The sequence below is a fragment of the Crocuta crocuta genome, unplaced genomic scaffold (genome assembly GCF_008692635.1).
Source record: "Crocuta crocuta isolate KB4526 unplaced genomic scaffold, BGI_CrCroc_1.0 scaffold248, whole genome shotgun sequence".
In the NCBI taxonomy this organism is placed as follows: Eukaryota; Metazoa; Chordata; class Mammalia; order Carnivora; family Hyaenidae; genus Crocuta; species Crocuta crocuta.
This window is the reverse complement of record NW_027532409.1, coordinates 5633317-5652672: the sequence shown is the minus strand read 5'-3', so window position 1 is coordinate 5652672 and position 19356 is coordinate 5633317. Positions and strand designations below refer to the sequence as shown.

The following is a 19356-nucleotide window of genomic DNA, read 5'->3' as shown; positions in this document are numbered from 1 at the left end:
TGTATATTAACAAAGATTAGATTTATGACTCGTGAGTATTAATTTTTTTCACACTGCTCTATAAAGCCACTTTATCCCGTGTTTGGGTGGCTCAGTTGGTTAAGCATCCAACTCTTGATTTCAGCTCAGGTCTGCTTGGGATTCCCTCTTTCCCTCTCTCCCTCTCTCTCTGTTCCTCTCCCCCCTCCCCCACCCCACTCACTCTTGTGCACTCATGCACACACACTCTCTCTCAAAATAAACATTAAAAAATAAATAAAATTATTAAAACTATCAATTTCATGACTATACAGTGACTCACTGACTAAAAAGTACTTAGGAACTTTAAAATCTATTTTCAACAAATGTAATTTATAATTTATAAATATGGTTAGTTTTCTGTTTGTAATGAAAAATAGAAAGAATAAAAGTGAGCAAATGAAACTGCTGATTGTCTTTTTTTTTTTTAACATTTAATTTTTACTTTAGAGAGATGTGAGTGGGGGAGAGAGGCAGAGGGAGAGAGAGAATCGTATGCAGGCTCCACACTCAGCCTGACACAGGGCTTGATTCCATGACCCTGGGACCATGACCTGAGCCGAAATCAAGAGATGCTCCACTGACTAAGCCACTCATGAGCCCCAAAACTGCTGTCTTGAACATTATTTCAAAAATATTTCTGTTGCAAATTGTAACTGTGAAAATGTGATCAGAGATTATCTGAGATAATCTCACCCAATAAAGAAAACTTATCTATGCCCTATCTGAAGAGAATAGCCTGTGCTGCTCTTCGCATGAAGGATAAAATAGATTGCAGGCAACTTTCTTCCAACTGCAGGACAAAATTGTTAAATATANAGAGAGAGACACACACAGAATCTGAAGCAGGCTCCAGGCTCGGAGCTGTCAGCACACAGCCTGATGTGGGACTCAAACCCAGGAACTGTAAATGATGACCTGAGCCGAAGTCGGACGCTTAACCAACTGAGCCACCCAGGTGCCCCTAAATATAATCTTTAATAAGTGATCATCTGGGGCACCTGGGTGGCTCAGTCGGTTGAGCATCTGACTTCGGCTCAGGTCATGATCTCACAGTTTGTAGGTTCGAGCCCTGCATCAGGCTGTGTGCTGACAGCTCAGAGCCCGGAGCCTGTTTCAGATTCTGTGTCTCCTTCGCTCTCTGCCCCTCCCCCACTCACACTGTCTCTGTCTCTCAAAAATAAATAAATGTAAAAAAAATTTTTTTTAATAAGTGATCATCCTATTTGTCATGAAAAGAATGAGGTATTTTAATATTAGGTAATTTTTTCAGAAAGGGCTAAAATTGGATTATTCAAATAAAATACCTGCTGTAAGAACCACTCGTTGGCCTATTAAAGAAAACTATTGTAGGACTGAACCAAACACATTCATTAAATATTTTCAAACATGGGGAGCTTGGCTGGCTCAGTCAGTGGAGTATGTGGCTCTTGATCTCAGGGTTGTGAGTTTGAACCCCATGTTGGGTTTAGAGATTACTTAAAAATAAAATCTTAAAAATTTTTTTATTCAAATGTGATTTCCAATGGGAAATAAGTAGACTAGCTGGCAAGAGTAAAACTGAAATATGTATTCTCAAAGGGATCTGAGATAACTTAAATACTGTACACAATATACCAAACAGGGCTAACGAAAAATGTAAATGAGGATCATGCAAAAGAGTGCAAAGGGGGAATGAGATACCCTACACCCTCTTCCAGGTCTGAAACTTAGTTTTCCTAACCTAAAGAAGTCAAAAAGGAGAATAAGATAGAATTTCTGTCACTAGCCAATCAAGAAACATTTCTTTAATTATACCAGGATCATCCCAGAGAGTCTGTGAAAAATGCACATTCATGGGCCTACTGTAAATTCTCACAATCAGAATTTCTGAGAGGGAGGCTGGGTAGTTGATCACTCGGTAAAATGATTCTTGGGACATTAATTCCAAAAAACAGGGCCTTGAATATCTGGAAGGGGCTGGGAGATGAAAAATAAAACTATTGATAGATTAAACTCTAGGAATATATCTAGAATATCTACAAATATAATGTGGACTAATATTTGACATGAAACTTTACCAGAGCTGACAAGAAAATTCAGTACAACTTAAAAGTTATTCTACAATTAAGGGGAAAGTAGGGCTATGTGTGTTGATATGGAGGATTCTCAAAAGTATAAAAATAATTTTAAAAAGGCAATGTAAGGGGCGCCTGGGTGGCTTAGTCGGTTAAGCATCCGACTTTCGCTTAGGTCGTGATCTCGCGGTTCGTGGGTTCGAGCCCCGCGTCGGGCTCTGTGCTGACTGCCGGCTCAGAGCCTGGAGCCTGTTTCAGTCTGTGACTCCCTCTCTCTCTGACCCTCCCCTGCTCACGCTGTCTCTCTCTCTCTCCAAGAAATAATAAATTAAAAAAAAAATTAAAAAAAATAAAAAATAAAAAATAAAAAGGCAATGCAAAATGAAAGTTTAAGAGGTTACTTACAATTTTTATAAAGCATAAAAAACATGTAGGACAATACTATACATTATTTATGGCTATACATATACGTGAAATGAAAGTAAAAAAACATTTGTGAAAATGATTAAACCCAAATCAAGATGGCGGTTACCTGGGGAGAAGAAAGGATGGAAACTGAATCTAGAATGGGTACAAAAAAGACCCTATATTGTTCCTAATATTTTGTTCTGAAAACAAGAGATCTGAAGCAAAATTAGGTAAAATATTAAGATTTAACAAGCTGGGGTAGTTGCCTACTTATGCTTTTCTGTATGCTTAATATATGTTAGTTTTTCTTTTGATTAAAATACTTTATATTTATTTGAGAAATATAAAAATCAATTATAATCCTATCACTGAGAAGCAGATTTCCTCCCATTCTTTATTTTCCTTTTTAAAATTTTTCTTTCTTATTTATTTATTTATTTTTAAAGTAGGCTTCACATCCAACATGATCAAGACCTGAGCTTAAATCAAGAGTTGGATGCTTACATAACAGGGGCATCTGGGAGGCTCAGTCAGTTCAGCATCCAACTCTTGATCTCAGTTCAGGTTTTCTCTGTTTTTGTTTTTTAAGAATATTTCTTTTGAGAGACAGAGACAGGAATGGGGGCAGAGAAAGGGTGGAACAGAATCCCAGGCAGGCTCTGTGCTTAGAGCGCAGAGCCCTATATAGGGCTCAAATTCACAAACAATGAGATTATGACCTGAGCTTTTTTTTTTTTTTAAAGTTTATTTATTCTGAGAGAGAGAGTGTGTGGGCACATGTGCTAGCAGGGGAAGAGCACAGAGAGAGGGAGAGAATCCCAAGTAGGCTCTGTGCTGTACTAAGTGTAAGTGTAAGATCAAGACCTGAGCTGAACTCAAGAGTCAGACAATCACTTAACTGACTGAGCCATCCAGGTGCCCACAGCTCAGGCCTTGATCACAGGGTCATGAGTTCAAGCTCTATGTTGGGCTCTGTGCCTATTTAAAAAGAATAAAATAAAAAGTAAAAAAAAACCATAATAAACTCAGATTCTTCTTACCTTCATTGCATCAACATGGATTTCCCTCAGCTGTTGGATAGAATTATACAGCTTCTTTCTGTCGCCCAAGGTACTAAAATTACAACAGGATAAGCAAATCCATCATTAGTTGCTTAATAACAATCCCTGGAGTATATACTAGTATATAATCAACTCTAAATTATCTACACTAATAGAACAAGAAGTCAGATTAAAGGGAACAATTAATAATTCAAACATATGCCCCCCTCTAAAATTCTCCCTTAGGCTTCTGCCCTTGATCCTCTTCTCTTGGTAACTCAGACTTCAACATCTCCTATGTCTCCTGAGTGCTCGCTTATACTTCAGAGTTATTTTAACCTAACTGAAGTTGACATCTTCCCTCACAACCCTGACTTTGCATGGCTCAAGGTAGTACTCTGAAGTAGAGCATAGTGATAATGAAAAAGGGCTTTGAAATCAGAACTGGTTCATATCTGCACATGGAATCTGTTGTGACCTTGGGGGCAGGGGAGAATCACTCAACCTTTTTTACTATACTAATGTTCTCATCCATAGCATAGGGAAAATATTATCTACCTTACAGGGCTGGAGAGGGATTAAATAATGTATTTAGCACTGGAGTTAGGATAAGAACTATAGAAATAGTTCCTTCCCTCAAGAACTATAGAAATTTAACTATGATTCCAAGATAACAGAAATGATCATTGATTATCAATTCAATATTTACCCCATCAGAAGTATTTTAACTATAAGAATTTAGGAGTGTATCAGTGTGATCAAGTGATAAACATGTGAATAAAGTTCACATGATAAGTCCATGAAGGGATTTTTTTGTTGATTACGGTGGCGAGTTACACAGGTCCAAGTCTGACTTATGAACACTGGGTAGGACTTAGGCACAAATCCAATATGTATAGACAATAGCTTTACTTATACCCATCCTCTTTTGTCAGTAATCCCTTACAATGCTCCAGTTTGAGAAATAAATTTAACAGGATTTAATGTAAACAGCTCAAAATTCTGTAATTCATTATCCTGCTTCATTTACCTAATTGGTCCATGCAAGTTAGCCTGACACCTGGCTAATTATCAATAGAAGCAGCATGCAAAGGAGCAGAATTTTTCATCTAATAGCTAATTAGATTGAAAAATAAATCTTTTGCTAAAAGTCCTAGATACACTTAGAGTCAGAATCACTACAATTGGCCTCTATATCATACTATAATCTAAGAATGATTTTCTTGGGATATATAGAGGCATCATTACTGCTGATAAATCATAAAGCAGCATACACTGTGTTTTCCTATTCTCCTATCATCCTCATTAGTTTGATATAACAAGCACAGGGAAAGGGTAAGCTTGGAGAAATATTTACAGATGAGGGATAACTGAGTCAGATTAAGTATCATTGAACAGTTGAGCATAACCAAGAGTCACAGCATAAAATACCAAACCAAAACCAATCTAATTGCTTAATATTTTCCTGAACTGATACTCAGTATTCATCACTTAATAAAACCCCAAAAGAAATATTCACAAAGAAATTGCTGATTAAAGTCTATAAAAATAGGGGCATCTAGATGGCTCAGTTGGTTGAGTGTCTGGCTCTTGATTTTGGCTTAGATCATGATCTCACAGTTCATGGGATCGAGCCCCGTGGCAGGCTCCAGACCTGTGGTGGTCTCTGCGAGCATGACACAGAGCCTGCTTGGGATTCTCTCTCTATGCTTTCTCCTCTCCTCCCCAGCCTTCCCTTCCCGCTCACATGCTCTCTCTCAAAATAAATAAATAAACATTAAAAAAAGATAAAGTCTATGAAAATAGCCACCCAAAACCTAGAGGCTTTTTGTTTTTGTTTAACAAAGGCTATAAAATCAATATAGTATTTTAAACAAAAATTTAAAGCCTTTATGTGCCAGAGCGCCTGGGTGGCTCAGTCGGTTAAATGACCAACTTCAGTTCAGGTCATGATGTCCTGGTTCCTGAGTTCAAGCCCCACATTGGGGTCTCACTGTCAGGGTGGAGTCTACTTCAGATCCTCTGTTTCCCTACCCCTCCCCTGCTCTCTCTCACACACACACAAACACACACACACACACACACACACACACACACACACACTCCCTCTCTCCCCCCCCAAAACAAACAACTATTAAAACAACAACAACAACAACACAGGGGCACCTGGGTGGCTCAGTCAGCTGAGTGTCCGACTTCAGCTCAGGTCATAATCTCATAGTTTATGGGTTTGAGCCCCCCATTGGGCTCTGGGCTGACAGCTCAGAGCCTTGAGTCTGCTTTGGATTCTGTGTCTCGCTCTCTGTCCCACCCTGCTCATGCTCTATCTCTCTCTCTCTCAAAAGTAAACAAAAAAAAAAAACATTTTTTTAAAAAATAAAAAAAAAATAACAACACTATTTCAAGTATTCATGGGCCACAGTTAGACTATAAGATTTTATATGTGTATTGCATCATTTCTTCAATCTAAAATTTCTTAAAACTGATATGTACATTTAATGTATCAGTGGTTCCTTTTTCTTAGAAAAACCATTTGTTTTTTAAAATGTTTATTTTTGAAAGAGAGAGAGCAGGGGAGGAGAGAGAGGAGGGATAGAGGATCTGAAGTGGGCTCCACATTGACAGCTTATGACCTGAGCCAAAGTTGGACACTTAACCTACTAAGCCACCCAGGTGCCCCTAGAAAAACCTTTTAAATCAGGGCTCCTGGGTGGCTGAGTCTGTTGAGCGCTGAATTCTGCTCAGATCAAGATCTCACAGTTCATGAGTTCAGAGTGTCGTGCTCTGTGACAACAGTTTGGAGCCTGGAGCCTGCTTCAGATTCTGTGTCTTCCTCTCTCTCTCTCTGCCCCTCCCCTGCTCACACTCTGTGTGTGTGTGTCTCTCTGTCAAAAATAAAAAAAAAACAAAAAAAAACAAAAAACTTTAAACAGTTGATCATAAACTTGAGAAAATTTCAGTACTTGTCTAAACTGGATTTCCTCTTAGAAAGCAGAGTCTAGTTCAAGAGCTTACGTACAGGTCATTTAAGATGTGAATCCTAGGAAAGGTAAAACAGGAAAGGATAGAAAAACAATACAAGGCTATATTATAAATTGGTTGCACTAGCACCACTGTGAACAACTTGGACTGATTTCACTGTGATCTTCAAAGCAGTTCTAAGCAGCAGAATTTTGCTAAGATGTAAATGTTCTAGATCTTCCTTGTCCAACATGGTAGCCACTAGCCATAAGTGGCAATTGAGCACTTGAAATATGGCTAGGTGAGGAACTGAAACTTTACTGCTCTATAGGAAAACACAGCCCTGAAAAGACCTGCAGAATATACCTCAGAGTTATGGGCACAATGATGGACACAATGGTGTATCAGATAATGTCATTTGAAATTCTATTTTGTTCACCTATGTCTCCCAAGTTCCTAGAAAAATTCCTAATACATAGTGGGCCCTCCATAAATATTTGTTGAATAAATCAGTAGTATTTGGGTCCACAAAGTATATGGTTCTCTTTAAAAGCAAGACTATTAAAACAAATGCAATTCAATTAAAATAGTAAGCAACTCATTATACCTAAGAAATAAATAGTAAGGGGGACACTGAGGGGACTGAAACATGATTATCAAAGAGGCAAGATGAGGCCCCTAAAGATTCTGATCCCAAGGACATTTATTAAAATTCAAGTAGGGGCGCCTGGGTGGCTTAGTCAGTTAAACGTCCGACTTTCGCTTAGGTCATGATCTCGCGGTTCGTGGGTTCGAGCCCCGCGTCAGGCTCTGTGCTGACTGCCAGCTCAGAGCCCGGAGCCTGTTTCAGTCTGTGACTCCCTCTCTCTCTGACCCTTCCCTGCTCACGCTGTCTCTCTCTCTCTCCTAGAAATAAATAAAAAACATTAAAAAAATAAATAAATAAAATTCAAGTAAATGTCCTAAGGTGATCTTTTCTCACAATCTGTTTCTATTATCAACTACTAAACAACAGTGCATGAAGTAATTCAGTATAATCCTTTGTTTTGATTCTTTGGTTACTGTTACCATAAACTACATTTAGCTAAATGGAATTCCAGAAGAATAAAACCTTCTTTTACCACTGTTGCCAATTCTCTTTAAAAAAAAAAAAAAGAATAAAAGTCTCCATTTTAAGGAATATTTAAATATTTGCTTCTCAACTGTGATCTTTAAAGTGGATCCACACTAATCTAGACCCTGTAACTGCCAGCCTTACATAGGGATCTCAACCTATATATATAATTTATTATTAAGGGCCAATGTGTTAATCACTTTATATACACTGTCTCACTATTATTTTCCATTTCACAGGTGCAGAAACTGAAAAGTTAAACTAGTTGTCTCAAATCACACAACCGAAAAAGGACCACTTTTTTTTACTTTGGATCGTAACTTTAAATCTAATACCAGGTATACATTCCAGTCTTGAGATAGTTTTAGGAATACCTAAAAATATGTTCAAGATAAGGGTGTAGCCTTGATTTTTCTTGCCAACATTTCCTCCCATTAGTCCTTATATATTTTATGATGTGTATAATCCAATTATTCTGAACTTGAGAGTAAAAAGTTGGTCACTGCAAACTTCATGAAGGCTTGACAGCAAAATTTTTAAAAAATAGGAATCATTAGTAATATTAAACACAGGATTTAGGGGCACCTGGGTGGCTCAGTCGGTTAAGCATCCAACTTTGGCTCAGGTCATGATCTCACCATTCATTCCCGAGTTCAAGCCCTGCATCAGGCTCTGTGCTGACAGCTCAGAGCCTGGAGCCTGTTTGGATTCTGTGTCTCCCTATCTCTCTGCCCCTCCCCCGCTTATGTTCTATCTCTTGAAAATAAATAAACATTAAAATAAATAAACAAACACAGGATTTGCACAGCAAAGACAAACAAAGAGACACAACTGTGTTAACCAGCAGGGAGGGGATTCAGTTTTAAAACACTTTGTAGATTTATTTATTGTTATTAATTTCTTTAACGGTTATCTATTTTTGAGAGACTGAGAGACAGAGCACGAGCAGGGGAAGGGCAGAGAGAGAAGGAGACACAGAATCTGAAGTAGACTCCAGGCTCTGAGCTATCAGCACAGAGCCTGATGCAGGGCTCGAACTCACGAACCGCGAGATCATGACCTGAGCTGAAGTTGGCCGATTAACCAACTGGGCCACCCAGGCACCCCTAGGTTTATTTATTTTAAAGTTTCTTTATTTTGGGGGGCACCTGGGTTGCTCAGTCGGTTGAGAATCCGACTTCAGCTCAGGTCTGATCTCACTGTTTGTGAGTTCAAGCCCTGCATCAGGCTCTGTGCTGACAGCTCAGAGCCTGGAGCCTACTTCATATTCTACGTGTGTATGTCTCTCTGACCCTCTCCCATTCATAATCTGTGTGTCTCTCTCTCTCAAATATGAATAAATATTTTAAAAAATTTAAAAATGTTTTCCAGGAGACAAGACAGTACAAGTGGGGGAGGGGCAGAGAGAGAGAGAGAGAGAGAGAGAGAATCCCAAGTAGGCTCCGCACTGCCAGTGCAGAGCCTGATGTAAGGCTCGAACCCACAAAGCCATAAGATCATGACCTGAGCTGAAATCAAGAGTCAGACACTTAAACTGACTGAGCCACCTAGGCACCCCAACACTTTGTAGATTCAAAATGAGGACTGTTAAGATCGGTGTCATGGGCTTTGTCCCTCAGGTGAATAAAAAGGTCAGAAGTATGTTTGGCTACAAGGTGAATTTTATCATTCTTACCTTATTCCAAGACTTTCAAGATCAGACTCATTAAGACGGAGCAGTATTGAACCTGTGATTTTATGTCCTTTGGAAGAAAAGGGAGAAAAAAAGATAAATGGTTTCAATAATTATACCATATGCTTTTTTATTTCTTTCAATTTGGATTCACCAAAATTTACTGAGATCAACATTTACTAACCACCCACTATAGGCAATGGACTGTGCTAAGAACCACTTTCATTTGCCACTTGGAAAGTCTTTTTCTCCATGTGGGGCTCGAACTCACAACCCCCTGACCAAGAATCACATATTCTTCACACTGAGCCAGCCAGGCACCCCTCTAACTTGGACAGTCTTCATTTTAATTAGATAACTATACTGATAAATATTTTTGATAAATCAAATAAAAACTTTTAAATTATTTGAATGAATTATTTGCGAGGAAGTCCAGCAGCAAAACCAGTGGCTTCCTTCTAAAACAGGTGAGGTTGGGACTGGAGGAGGAAAGGAAGTATAAATCTATTTTACTTAGAATAGTCAGGTCAAAACCATAGCCTGAAGGGTGCCAAGTGTTGGAGTTCTAAAATCTCCAAGGAGGGGCTTGACTTCCTGATCTTGGAGCTGTGAGTTTGAGCCCCATATTGGCTGAACAAATTACTTAAACAATAAAAGAAAAAAAACCCTCCCAGAAAAGCACATAATGCTGTGTTTTGAAATATATGTTTATTTTTCTTTCTCTCACTATATAATTAATTTTAGTCCTTCCTGACCTCATATTCCAGAACTCTGGACTATTTTCAAACAAATGAAAATCTTTTTTTTTTTTAAGTTTATTTATTTAGAGAGAGGAAGAGCACTCATGAGTAGGGGAGGGGCAGAAAGAGAGAGAGAGAGAATCCCAAGCAGGTTCTACAATGACAGCCTGACTCTGGGCTCGACTCCACCCTTGATGATTTTTGATGAGAACACTTGTTAAAGTATAGTTGGCAGGAATTCTGGAGTCCCAAGACCTAATCTTCACATCCTGTTCTGCTTTTCTTCTAGTTGTGTGACCTTTAGAAAGTTACTTAACATCTTCGGACCTCAAAACACATCATATGTAAAACAAAATAGGGATTACAGCCTCTAAAGTTCAGGGTTCTGGGGACCTGGGTGGCTCAGTCAGTTGAGTGTCTGACTTTGGCTCAGATCATGATCTCAAGGTTTGTGAGTTCAAGCCCCATGTCGGGCTCTGTGCTGACAGCTCAGAGCCTGGAACCTGTTTTTTGGATTCTGTTTTCTTCTCTCTCTGCTCCTCCCCCACTCGCACTCTGTATCTCTCTCTCTCAAAAATAAATAAACATTAAAAATCAATTAATTAATTAATTAATTAATTTCAAGGTTCCTGTGAGACTGTATTCCATAATGAGGAAAGGGACCCAACACCTTGTTTTGCCAAATAAAAAGAAATCCAGACTAAGATAGGGATTAGATAGGAAGATTATTGCAATAGGGATATATGCAATGTTGTGATCTCAGAAATCTCAAAGTGGTTCAAAATCAAACAGGAAAAGGTGTTGCTCTTTCTTTCATAGGGTAAAGGAGGGGCAGTGGAAGTGACCCCAGTGTGGTCTGATAGGACAGTATCCTGCTATGCTCATCTGGTTTCCAGGAAAAGCTGATGATGGGGCATTCCACTTTTTTAGTGCTTGCCCAGGTTTGGGGACAAACAAGATTTTAGGGCCTTCTAGGCGAGAGAGAAGCCTGACTAAAGTTTGGTCAAGACCAAGCAGACGGTTAACAAATGAGCATTTGTTGGGGCACTTGGCTGGCTCAGTCAGTGGAACATTGGACCCTGGATCTCAGGGTTGTAAATTCAAGGCCCATTCTGGGTGTACAGATTACTTAAAAAGAAAAAAAATCATAAAAAAAGAAAAAAGAAATGAGCAATTGTCAATGTGTGGTCAGTTTTTACCAGTTAAAACATGTAGTGAGTTCTGCTAGCACTTGACAGTAGGTTCAAGAGATAATTCTTAAGGTGATGACTTAATCTACAGAACACTAAAAAAAAAAAAATCTATAGAACACCATTGATACAGAAAGCCAACAATATAGTCAATCATATACTGGAGACAGAAAAATATAAAACTCCTTCATCCTCACCTATTTGCTATTCAGAGACAAATTCCATCCTGAGTGAAGGACAACCAATGGGGGAGAGGAGAAAAGAGAAGTACCATTTCCCACACCATCAAGCTGTTTTTTAAGTCTTGAAGCACAAACTCCCACCCTAGACAAACAAGACTCCATCCTATTACTGCAAAAGTTTACTAAATTTACAAATGAATAAGACAGAGGGTAAGACAGAGAGAGGTTAAGGCTCACATCCATTAGGGGAAGTTTAGATTTCAAGTGGATGGATGCTTGAACTTGAGCGGGTTGCTTAAAACTCACAACCCCATACATTTGCCCCCTGTGATGTGGCCAAGTAGTGGGCTGCTGGGAGTTCGGTGGTCAGCTGAACAATCCAGTGTTATTCAGATTTAACTAGGGAAACGGATTTTGGAGACCAAAACATAAACATTACCAAGTTCTGTAGGTGTAGTCAACAAACATACTAAGCCCTACTGGCATGCTGTGGTAAGGCAACCGGGATGCAGGGATCCGCAGAGCATGTGCCCTCCCCTACAGGAAAACCCCGAGTTAAAGGACGATGGGAGGAAACAAACTTAAAAGCAAAACATACTCCAGGTGTTCAAGGAGCTGCAGGAGCACAGACGGGTCTCCCGAGCCCCGTGAGCCTGAATGACAGCGCCCCTCCGACCAAGGTCTGGGGCAAATGTTCTTCTAAGTAAAAAAAAGGGACCGGAGTGTCACCTGTTCCGCGCTGGGGTGGCAAGTTCCCGAAGAAACCCACCTGCCTCACACCAGGTGCCTCACCCAAGTTCACAATCCTCAAAGTCGGCTTTCCTCCTGCGGGTCCCCGACTCTGGACGCCCCATTTATCCTTCCTCCATCTCCAGGGGGCACTCCTGGTCACCCCTCCGGGTACCTCCCCGTCCCCGTCTCAGGCCCCCGGTTCTGGAGGGCTCTCCGCCGCAGGTCGTCCCCCCCATCCCCCGCCACCTCGGCGTCCCCGCCTCAGGTCTATCCCTTCTGGTACCTCTCCGCGCAGGTCTCCCTTCCCCGCTGCAAGGCCCCTGCTCAGAGGGGCTCTCCGCCTCAGGTCATCCCCTGCTCGGCGCCCCCCATCCCCCCGGCTCAGGTCCACACCTTTCGTATCTCCCCGCACAGGTCTGCCTTCTCCGCTTCGGGTCCTCTTTGAGGCCCCCAGCTCACTGCCTCAGGCCCGCGGTCCCCGCCTGGAGTCGCCGTCCCCCGGCCCCTCAGCCCTCTAGCCCTGCTACCTCGCCAGCGTTCCAGCAGTCCGGGATCACCGAAGCCACAGCGCTTTAGGAAGCAGCACACCTCCTCCGGGTCCCAGGTCTGGTGGTCGCGGTGGAGTTTGGAGTCCGGGGACCTTTCCGCTGCGGCGGAAGGGATGTTTGGCGGAGTTCTTGGGCTGCCGTCGCGTCGGGGCCGCTTGAAGGGCTGGCCGGAGTCTGCTCCCTGCATGGCTACAACCTGCACCCAGCGCAGCAGAGTCAAGAACCGCGGCGCTTAGACCGCACGCAGGCGCACTGACGGCAGGTCGGTGAGGACGAGTCCCCTCAGCACTGCCAGCCTACTGGCCTCCCGCGCAGGCGCACTGGTACCTCAGACCTTGTAGCCGGGCAGCGCAGCCACTTCAGCCACCCGGCCCCCTTGCGCAGGCGCAATGGCAGCCCAATGGTCCTCAACAGGTCGGGGAGTTTACAGAAAGGGAGCGACTAGACGCAGAGCCAAGGAAGTGCTAATAAGAGCGGGGTGAGGAAAGAGTGTATCTTGGACCCGTGGAAGCCCGGTCAAATTCCGGAGCACCGTCTCCTCTGGTGAATTGCGGGTGTCTTCTTCCAAATGAATATCCCAGGCATACCCTTGGCCGTGTTACAGATGCCACAAACTTAAACCTAAAAAGCCATCATCAGACTGCCAGCATTCTTCCCAATTAAGAGAAAAATGGGCAAGAACCTGAACTGGAAGACCCTAGAATGATTTCACATCTGATACGAAGGTAGTCTTCTTGCATTTCACAAGCTCTATGGTATTGCTGGGCAGTTAGTTACAGAGCCCTTGGGGGTGCCTATCCACGAACTCTTATCTTCAGGTTTCCATACAGAAGGAGACTTCAAACTTCTCCGTAAAAGAATCCTCAACCCCTCTCTCCACCCCAACTCCCCGCCCAGAGAAAAGGAAGTGGTCAACCTGATGATTGTTAAACAAAATTCACCTGAGCAGATGTGAGGATCTAACTGGCTTTATTCAATGATTCATGAATAGGACAACAACCTGCCTAGTAAGGAGAAAGGAACTGTACACAATGGAAGATATTTAAAGACAGAAGGGATGTAAGACAAGGAAGTCATGACGAAAGAAAGGGTTGTTTTAGGCAGAGTCGCCCAACTGTGGGGGGAAGGCAGGCGTCTACCAGGCTACTACCCCACCAGTGCTGGCCAGGAAATTCCAGACTCACCTGTTAAAGTTCACAGTCCAGAGAAAGGCTGAAACTCCAATTAGTTTAGATGCTAAGTCTTGGTTTGCTGATGTGGGGGCCTCACACGGGTGATTTCATTTTGGACCTGTTTCTTTTTCAACATTACTTAACATTTATCTTCAAGGACTTTTACCACCTGGTTGTAACAGCCTGTAAAAATGGGAGGCATGTCCCCATCAATTTAGTCACTCAGGGGCAGAACCAAACTTCCCTATAAATCCTAGTTTGTGCAATTCACTGGTAAAAAGACTACTACTGCCACCAATACACCTCCCAATCCGCCCAGTCATAGACCCGCCTAGGGGATAAAGAGTGTATGAAGCAGATTATCATCAAGCATTATGAACTAGTAGTCTGGTAGACAGCAAAATATTCCTAGCATACACTTAGAGCTTCACTGTGGAGCCAGGCATTGTTCTAAAGGTTTTACAAATATTCATTTATGTATCACAACAACCTTAGGGTGTAAGGAACTAGCATACAGAGAAATAAATAATCTGCCTGTGGTCACACAGCTAGTAAGTGATGAAGCTTGGATTCAAACCCAGGCAGTCTAGCTTGGCTCCAAAGTCCATGCTCTTAATCACTTGCTAAATTGCTTCTTAATGGGAGTTTTGATATAAAATTATTTTATATCAGTTAACTCAAAATTTTCAATTGTTCCTTTGTCCCATAGACCCATGGAGGAAAGTATAGAGAGAGGGGTACTTGCCTTCCATCTGCCTGGAAGGGCCAAGCTCAGCAAAACATGCCCTTAAGCCCCAGAATAATTTGTGATGAGACCACAGAGTTGCCAAGACTTGTGAAACCAAAACAAAGGAGTGAAAGAGACAACAAATAGCACATGAATGAAAGCCTTATATTTCAACTTGGAAATGGCTGGCTTAAAACCTTGTATTTTTTAGACTTGTGGGAAAATCTGCCCTGACAGCAAGGTTTCCTTGGCAGTAGAAGGTGGTATAAGCAGGGTTTTAAGTTTAATCGACTGGGTTTGTTCAAAGCAGTTGCGTTGGAGAACTTCAATTTTCTATTTGTGTTGATTAAAGAGTGTAATTTAATTCCATATTTAGTATTTCCTCTACTTTCTAGGGGCCCTAGATCTTGTGCAAGGTGGTTGGTTACTTGCTCAAGGTCACATGGCTGCCAAGTGACAGAATGGAGATTCTAAGCTGACTCCAAAACTTTGGTGCTTTCTAGTTTGCTAGTTGAGTTAACTCAATTACAGTCGTGGTGATCTTGTTCCTTCTAGTCTTTCCACAACTTGGGAACAGTTACCTACCTGACATAAGCCCTCTGCTCTGGTCATATTGAAAGAAATGACTGTTCAGACTCTCCTCTGATGTCACACTCACCATAGTTAGGACTAGAAAAAAATGTAACTTCAAATTAATTTAAGGCCCATTGCTTAATGACCTTGAGTATCTCCAGCCATCTTTCCCAGCCCTTCCCTAGCTACCTTCTACCTACCCAGCTGAGCTGGGCAATTTTATTTCTGTCAGCATTAACCTTGTGGTTTTTATCTCTCCACAGCTTCCTCTTCAACCAGTGCTGCTGGTTCTCAATGCCAGCTGTCATCACTCTGTTTTACTTCCTCTTTACCCTTTGCGGAACCTCGCCTTCTCAAGACATCAAGACATTCTTTTTTTTTTTTTTAAACATTTGCCCCAAATCTCAAAGACAAACCATAATTCTTTTTTTTAATTTAATGTTATTATTTTGCAAAGTTTTTATTTTTTAAGTAATCTCTATACCCAATGTGGGGCTCAAACGCACAGTTCTGAGATCAAGAGTTGTATGCTCCATTGACTGAGCCAGCTGGGCGCCCGAAGCCAAAATTCTCTTTTCTTTTTTTAAAATTTATTTTGAGAGAGTAAGAGGGAGGGAGGGATGGGCAGAGAGAGAGAGAGAGAGAGAGAGGGAGAATCCCAAACAGGATCTGCACTGTCAACGCAGAGCCTAATGGGGGCTGGAACTCATGAACCATAAGATCATGACCTGAGCTGAAATCAAGAGTTCATTGCTCAACTGACTGAGCCACCCAGGCACCCCAAGCCAAAATTGCTAAAAAAAAAAAAAAAAAGTATTGATTTTTCTCATCTGATGAAAATAATGCTCAAGAAAGAAAACTTGCAAAACAAAATGTGTATATATCCACCTACAGATCCAAAGATCACGTCCTGGTAGGTGCCCCATAAATTTTTTTCTGTTCATAAAGGTAGAAACTTATCTCCAGGTCTGGGAATTCTTTGGTAAAAAGATCCTGCATGATAACAGTAATTACCATATTTGAATACCTGCTATGAGCCAGACATCCTACTTATGCTTTACTTTATATGCATAATTCCGAATCCTTTTTTAAAAAATTTTAATTTTTTTAAATTTATTTCTGAGAGAGAGAGAGAGAGACAGCATGAGCAGGGGAGGGTCAGAGAGGGAGAGGGAGACACAGAATCTGAAACAGGCTCCAGGCTCTGAGCTGGCTGTCAGCACAGAGCCCGACATGGGGCTCGACCCATGAACCGTGGGATCATGACCTGAGCCGAAGTCAGACGCTTAACCGACTGAGCCACCCAGGCGCCCCATAATTTCTAATCCTTATAACAACCTCATTAGATAGGTATTTTGTTTGTTAGACTTACTTGGTTATAAATATATTCATCCATTCATTCAAGAAATAGTAATATTGATTGGGTACTTACTGATTTTCCTGGCACCTCAGACACATCAGTGAACCAAAGAAACAGAAATCCCTGCCCTAGTGAAACCTATATTCTAATTGGGGGAGATTGGCAGTGAATAATAATCAATTAACAAGAAAAAAACATACATTAGAAGTTAGTGATATGAAAAAAATTTTTAAGAGGAGTGGATGGGGACAGAGTCACAATTTTGGATAGGGTAGTCATAATGGCACTTTTGAGAAAGTACCATTTAAGCAGAGACTTGAAAGAGATGAAGCCGTCAGCCATGTAGGTGTCTAGAAGAAAAGCATTCCAGACAAACGGAACAGAAAGTGCAAAAGCTTTTGAAGCAGGAGCTTGCCTGGAGTTGAGAAACAGTAAGGAGGCCAGTGTGGATGTGACAAGTGAATAAAGGGGAAGAATTATAAAGGCTGCAAACTATAAGCAGCTGTGAGGTCCCATCTTCACAGCTCTATATCTAGAGATGAAAGAAAGCCTCTGCTCCTCCAGTTCCAACAGAAAATCATAAGGAAATGACTTCAACAGCCTGCATTGCATTCATTCCTGTATCAATTGCTGTGTTATAAAATAATTGACCCAATCAGGTCACATTGTAAGCCCTTAGGTGGGAAGGCAAGGAAGAGAAGTGGTTCTGAACAAGGACATGAAGTGTTGTTATACTCACCATGTAAGGAACTGAAGCTCAGAGAGGTGAAATTATGTGTATTAAGTGCTTTGGGATTGGAACCCAGCTTTGCCTTAAAACCATTCATTGTTCTTTTCTATAACTTGAGCTGGGTACAAGTTCTGTTGCTTGTAGGTATTCACAGGAACAGGCCAGCCCGTTTTACAGAGTTTAGGTTATTGTGACTCCCTATACCTGGCTCAGTGTTTGGGGTGACGTGAAGATGTATTTGGGGGTTGGGATTTTCAAACACATAAGGGAGTGGCCAGATGTCAGGGACTGGGTTACTGCTAAAAGTAACTCATGGATCATTTTTTTTTTTTTTAAGTAAACTCTATGCCCAGTTTAGGCTCAAACTCATGACCCTGAGATCAAGAGTCACAAGCTCTAAGGGTGCCTGGGTAGTTCAGTTGGTTAAGCGTCCGACTTCAGCTTAGGTCATGATCTCATGGTTCATGGGTTCGAGCCCCACGTCGGGCTCTGTGCTGACAGCTAGCTCAGAGCCTGGAGCCTATTTCAGATTCTGTGTCTCCCTCTCTCTCTGATCCTTCCCTGTTCATGCTGTCTCTCTCTCTCAGATATAAATAAAATGTTTTCTTAAAAGTTAAAAAAAAAAAAAAGAGTCACAGCCTCTACTGACTGAGCCAACCAGACATCCCACTCATCTCATTAATAATTTTATTTATTTATTTATTTATTTATTTTTTATTTATTTATTTTTTTAAAGTAACCTCCACACCCAACCTGGGGCTCGAATCCACAACCCTGAGATCAAGGGTTGCATGCTTCACATAGTGTACTAGCCAGGTGCCCCTTGTGAATCCTTTTAAAACTGACTGCTAAGTGGGGTGCCTGGGTGGCTCAGTCAGTTAAGCATCTGACTTCGGCTCAGGTCATGATCTTGCGGTTCGTGGGTTCGAGCCCCGCGTCGGGCTCTGTGCTGACTGCCAGCTCAGAGCCTGGAGCCTGTTTCAGATTCTGTGTCTCCCTCTCTCTCTGACCCTCCCCTGTTCATGCTAGCTGTCTCTCTCTTTCTAGATTCTGTATCTCCCTCTCTCCCTGACCCTCCTCTGCTCACACTGTCTCTCTCTGTCTCTCAGAAATAAATAAAACATTAAAAAAAAAAACTGACTGCTAAGAGCCAATCTCAACTCATATTTCAGATGTAGCACTGGTTCCTGAATTCAAATGGTAGTTCCATGGACCAGTCTTATTCTAAATAGATATTCTTGGGAGCCTCTACGCTACAACAAAAGGGGAATTTGCCACTGCTATGTTTAGCTATCCTAAAATCATTAGAAGAGCTTAGGTAGAAGCCAATACTGTGGACAGACCTCGGACCTTTGTGGGGTTTTGTTTGTTTTGTTTTAAGATTTTATTTTTAAGCAATCTCCACACCCAACATAGGGCTTGAAGTCACCACCCTGACATCAAGAGTCGCACACCAGCCAGGCGCCCCCAGACCTTGGATCTTTGATGAGAACACTCAGCCATTTGATCAACTTAACAAAGAGTTCACTCTATCTTTGTACTTCCAACTACATGAGCCAATAAACTAGTTTTTCAGCTCGTGTGAGTTGGATTTTCTCTTTCATGTGTGTGTGTGATTTGCAGTTTTGGATTTTCTCTCGTTTGTAGCTGAAAGCATCCCTGATACACTTCGCAACCTTAACGTCTGACAGGGCTGATTTTTTCCTTGTTGTGACACTTGTATCTAGATTTCTCATCACTCATACCCTACTATCCCTAGTGAATACCACTGCTGTCAACCAAATTCACAAAAATCCTTGTCTCTCAGAAATTTCTTGCCACTCACTGAGTGGGCCCATGTTGTTATGGACTGAATTGTGTCCCCCCAGAATCCCAGTGTGACTGTATTTGGAGACAGTGCTAATTTTTTTTTTTGGGGGGGTAGGCTCTACTCCCAACACAGGGCTTAAACTCATGACCCCAAGATCAAGAGTTGCATGTTTAGGGCTGGCTGGCTTGGTCAGTGGAGCATGTGGCTCTTGATCTCTGGTTGGGTGTGGAAATTACTTAAAATAAAATCTTTTAAAAGATGTTTATTGGGGCGCCTGGGTGGCTCAGTCGGTTAAGTGTCCGACTTCAGCTCAGGTCATGAT

At 41.6% G+C, this 19356-nt stretch overlaps 1 protein-coding gene across 1 annotated transcript in view; it reads right to left on the bottom strand.

Annotated features, from left to right (window-relative positions):
• SAMHD1 (SAM and HD domain containing deoxynucleoside triphosphate triphosphohydrolase 1) overlaps nt 1-12971 on the bottom strand; it is a 48895-nt gene extending 35924 nt beyond the window's left edge. Inside the window, exons 1-3 of the mRNA XM_077778850.1 lie at nt 12642-12971; nt 9274-9340; nt 3524-3596 (exon numbers count right to left, since the gene is read on the bottom strand). Coding sequence (XP_077634976.1) covers nt 3524-3596; nt 9274-9340; nt 12642-12849 — 348 coding nt within the window. The 5' untranslated portion in view covers nt 12850-12971. The remainder of the gene's footprint in view (nt 1-3523; nt 3597-9273; nt 9341-12641) is intronic.
• Between the last annotated feature and the right edge of the window lie 6385 nt (nt 12972-19356).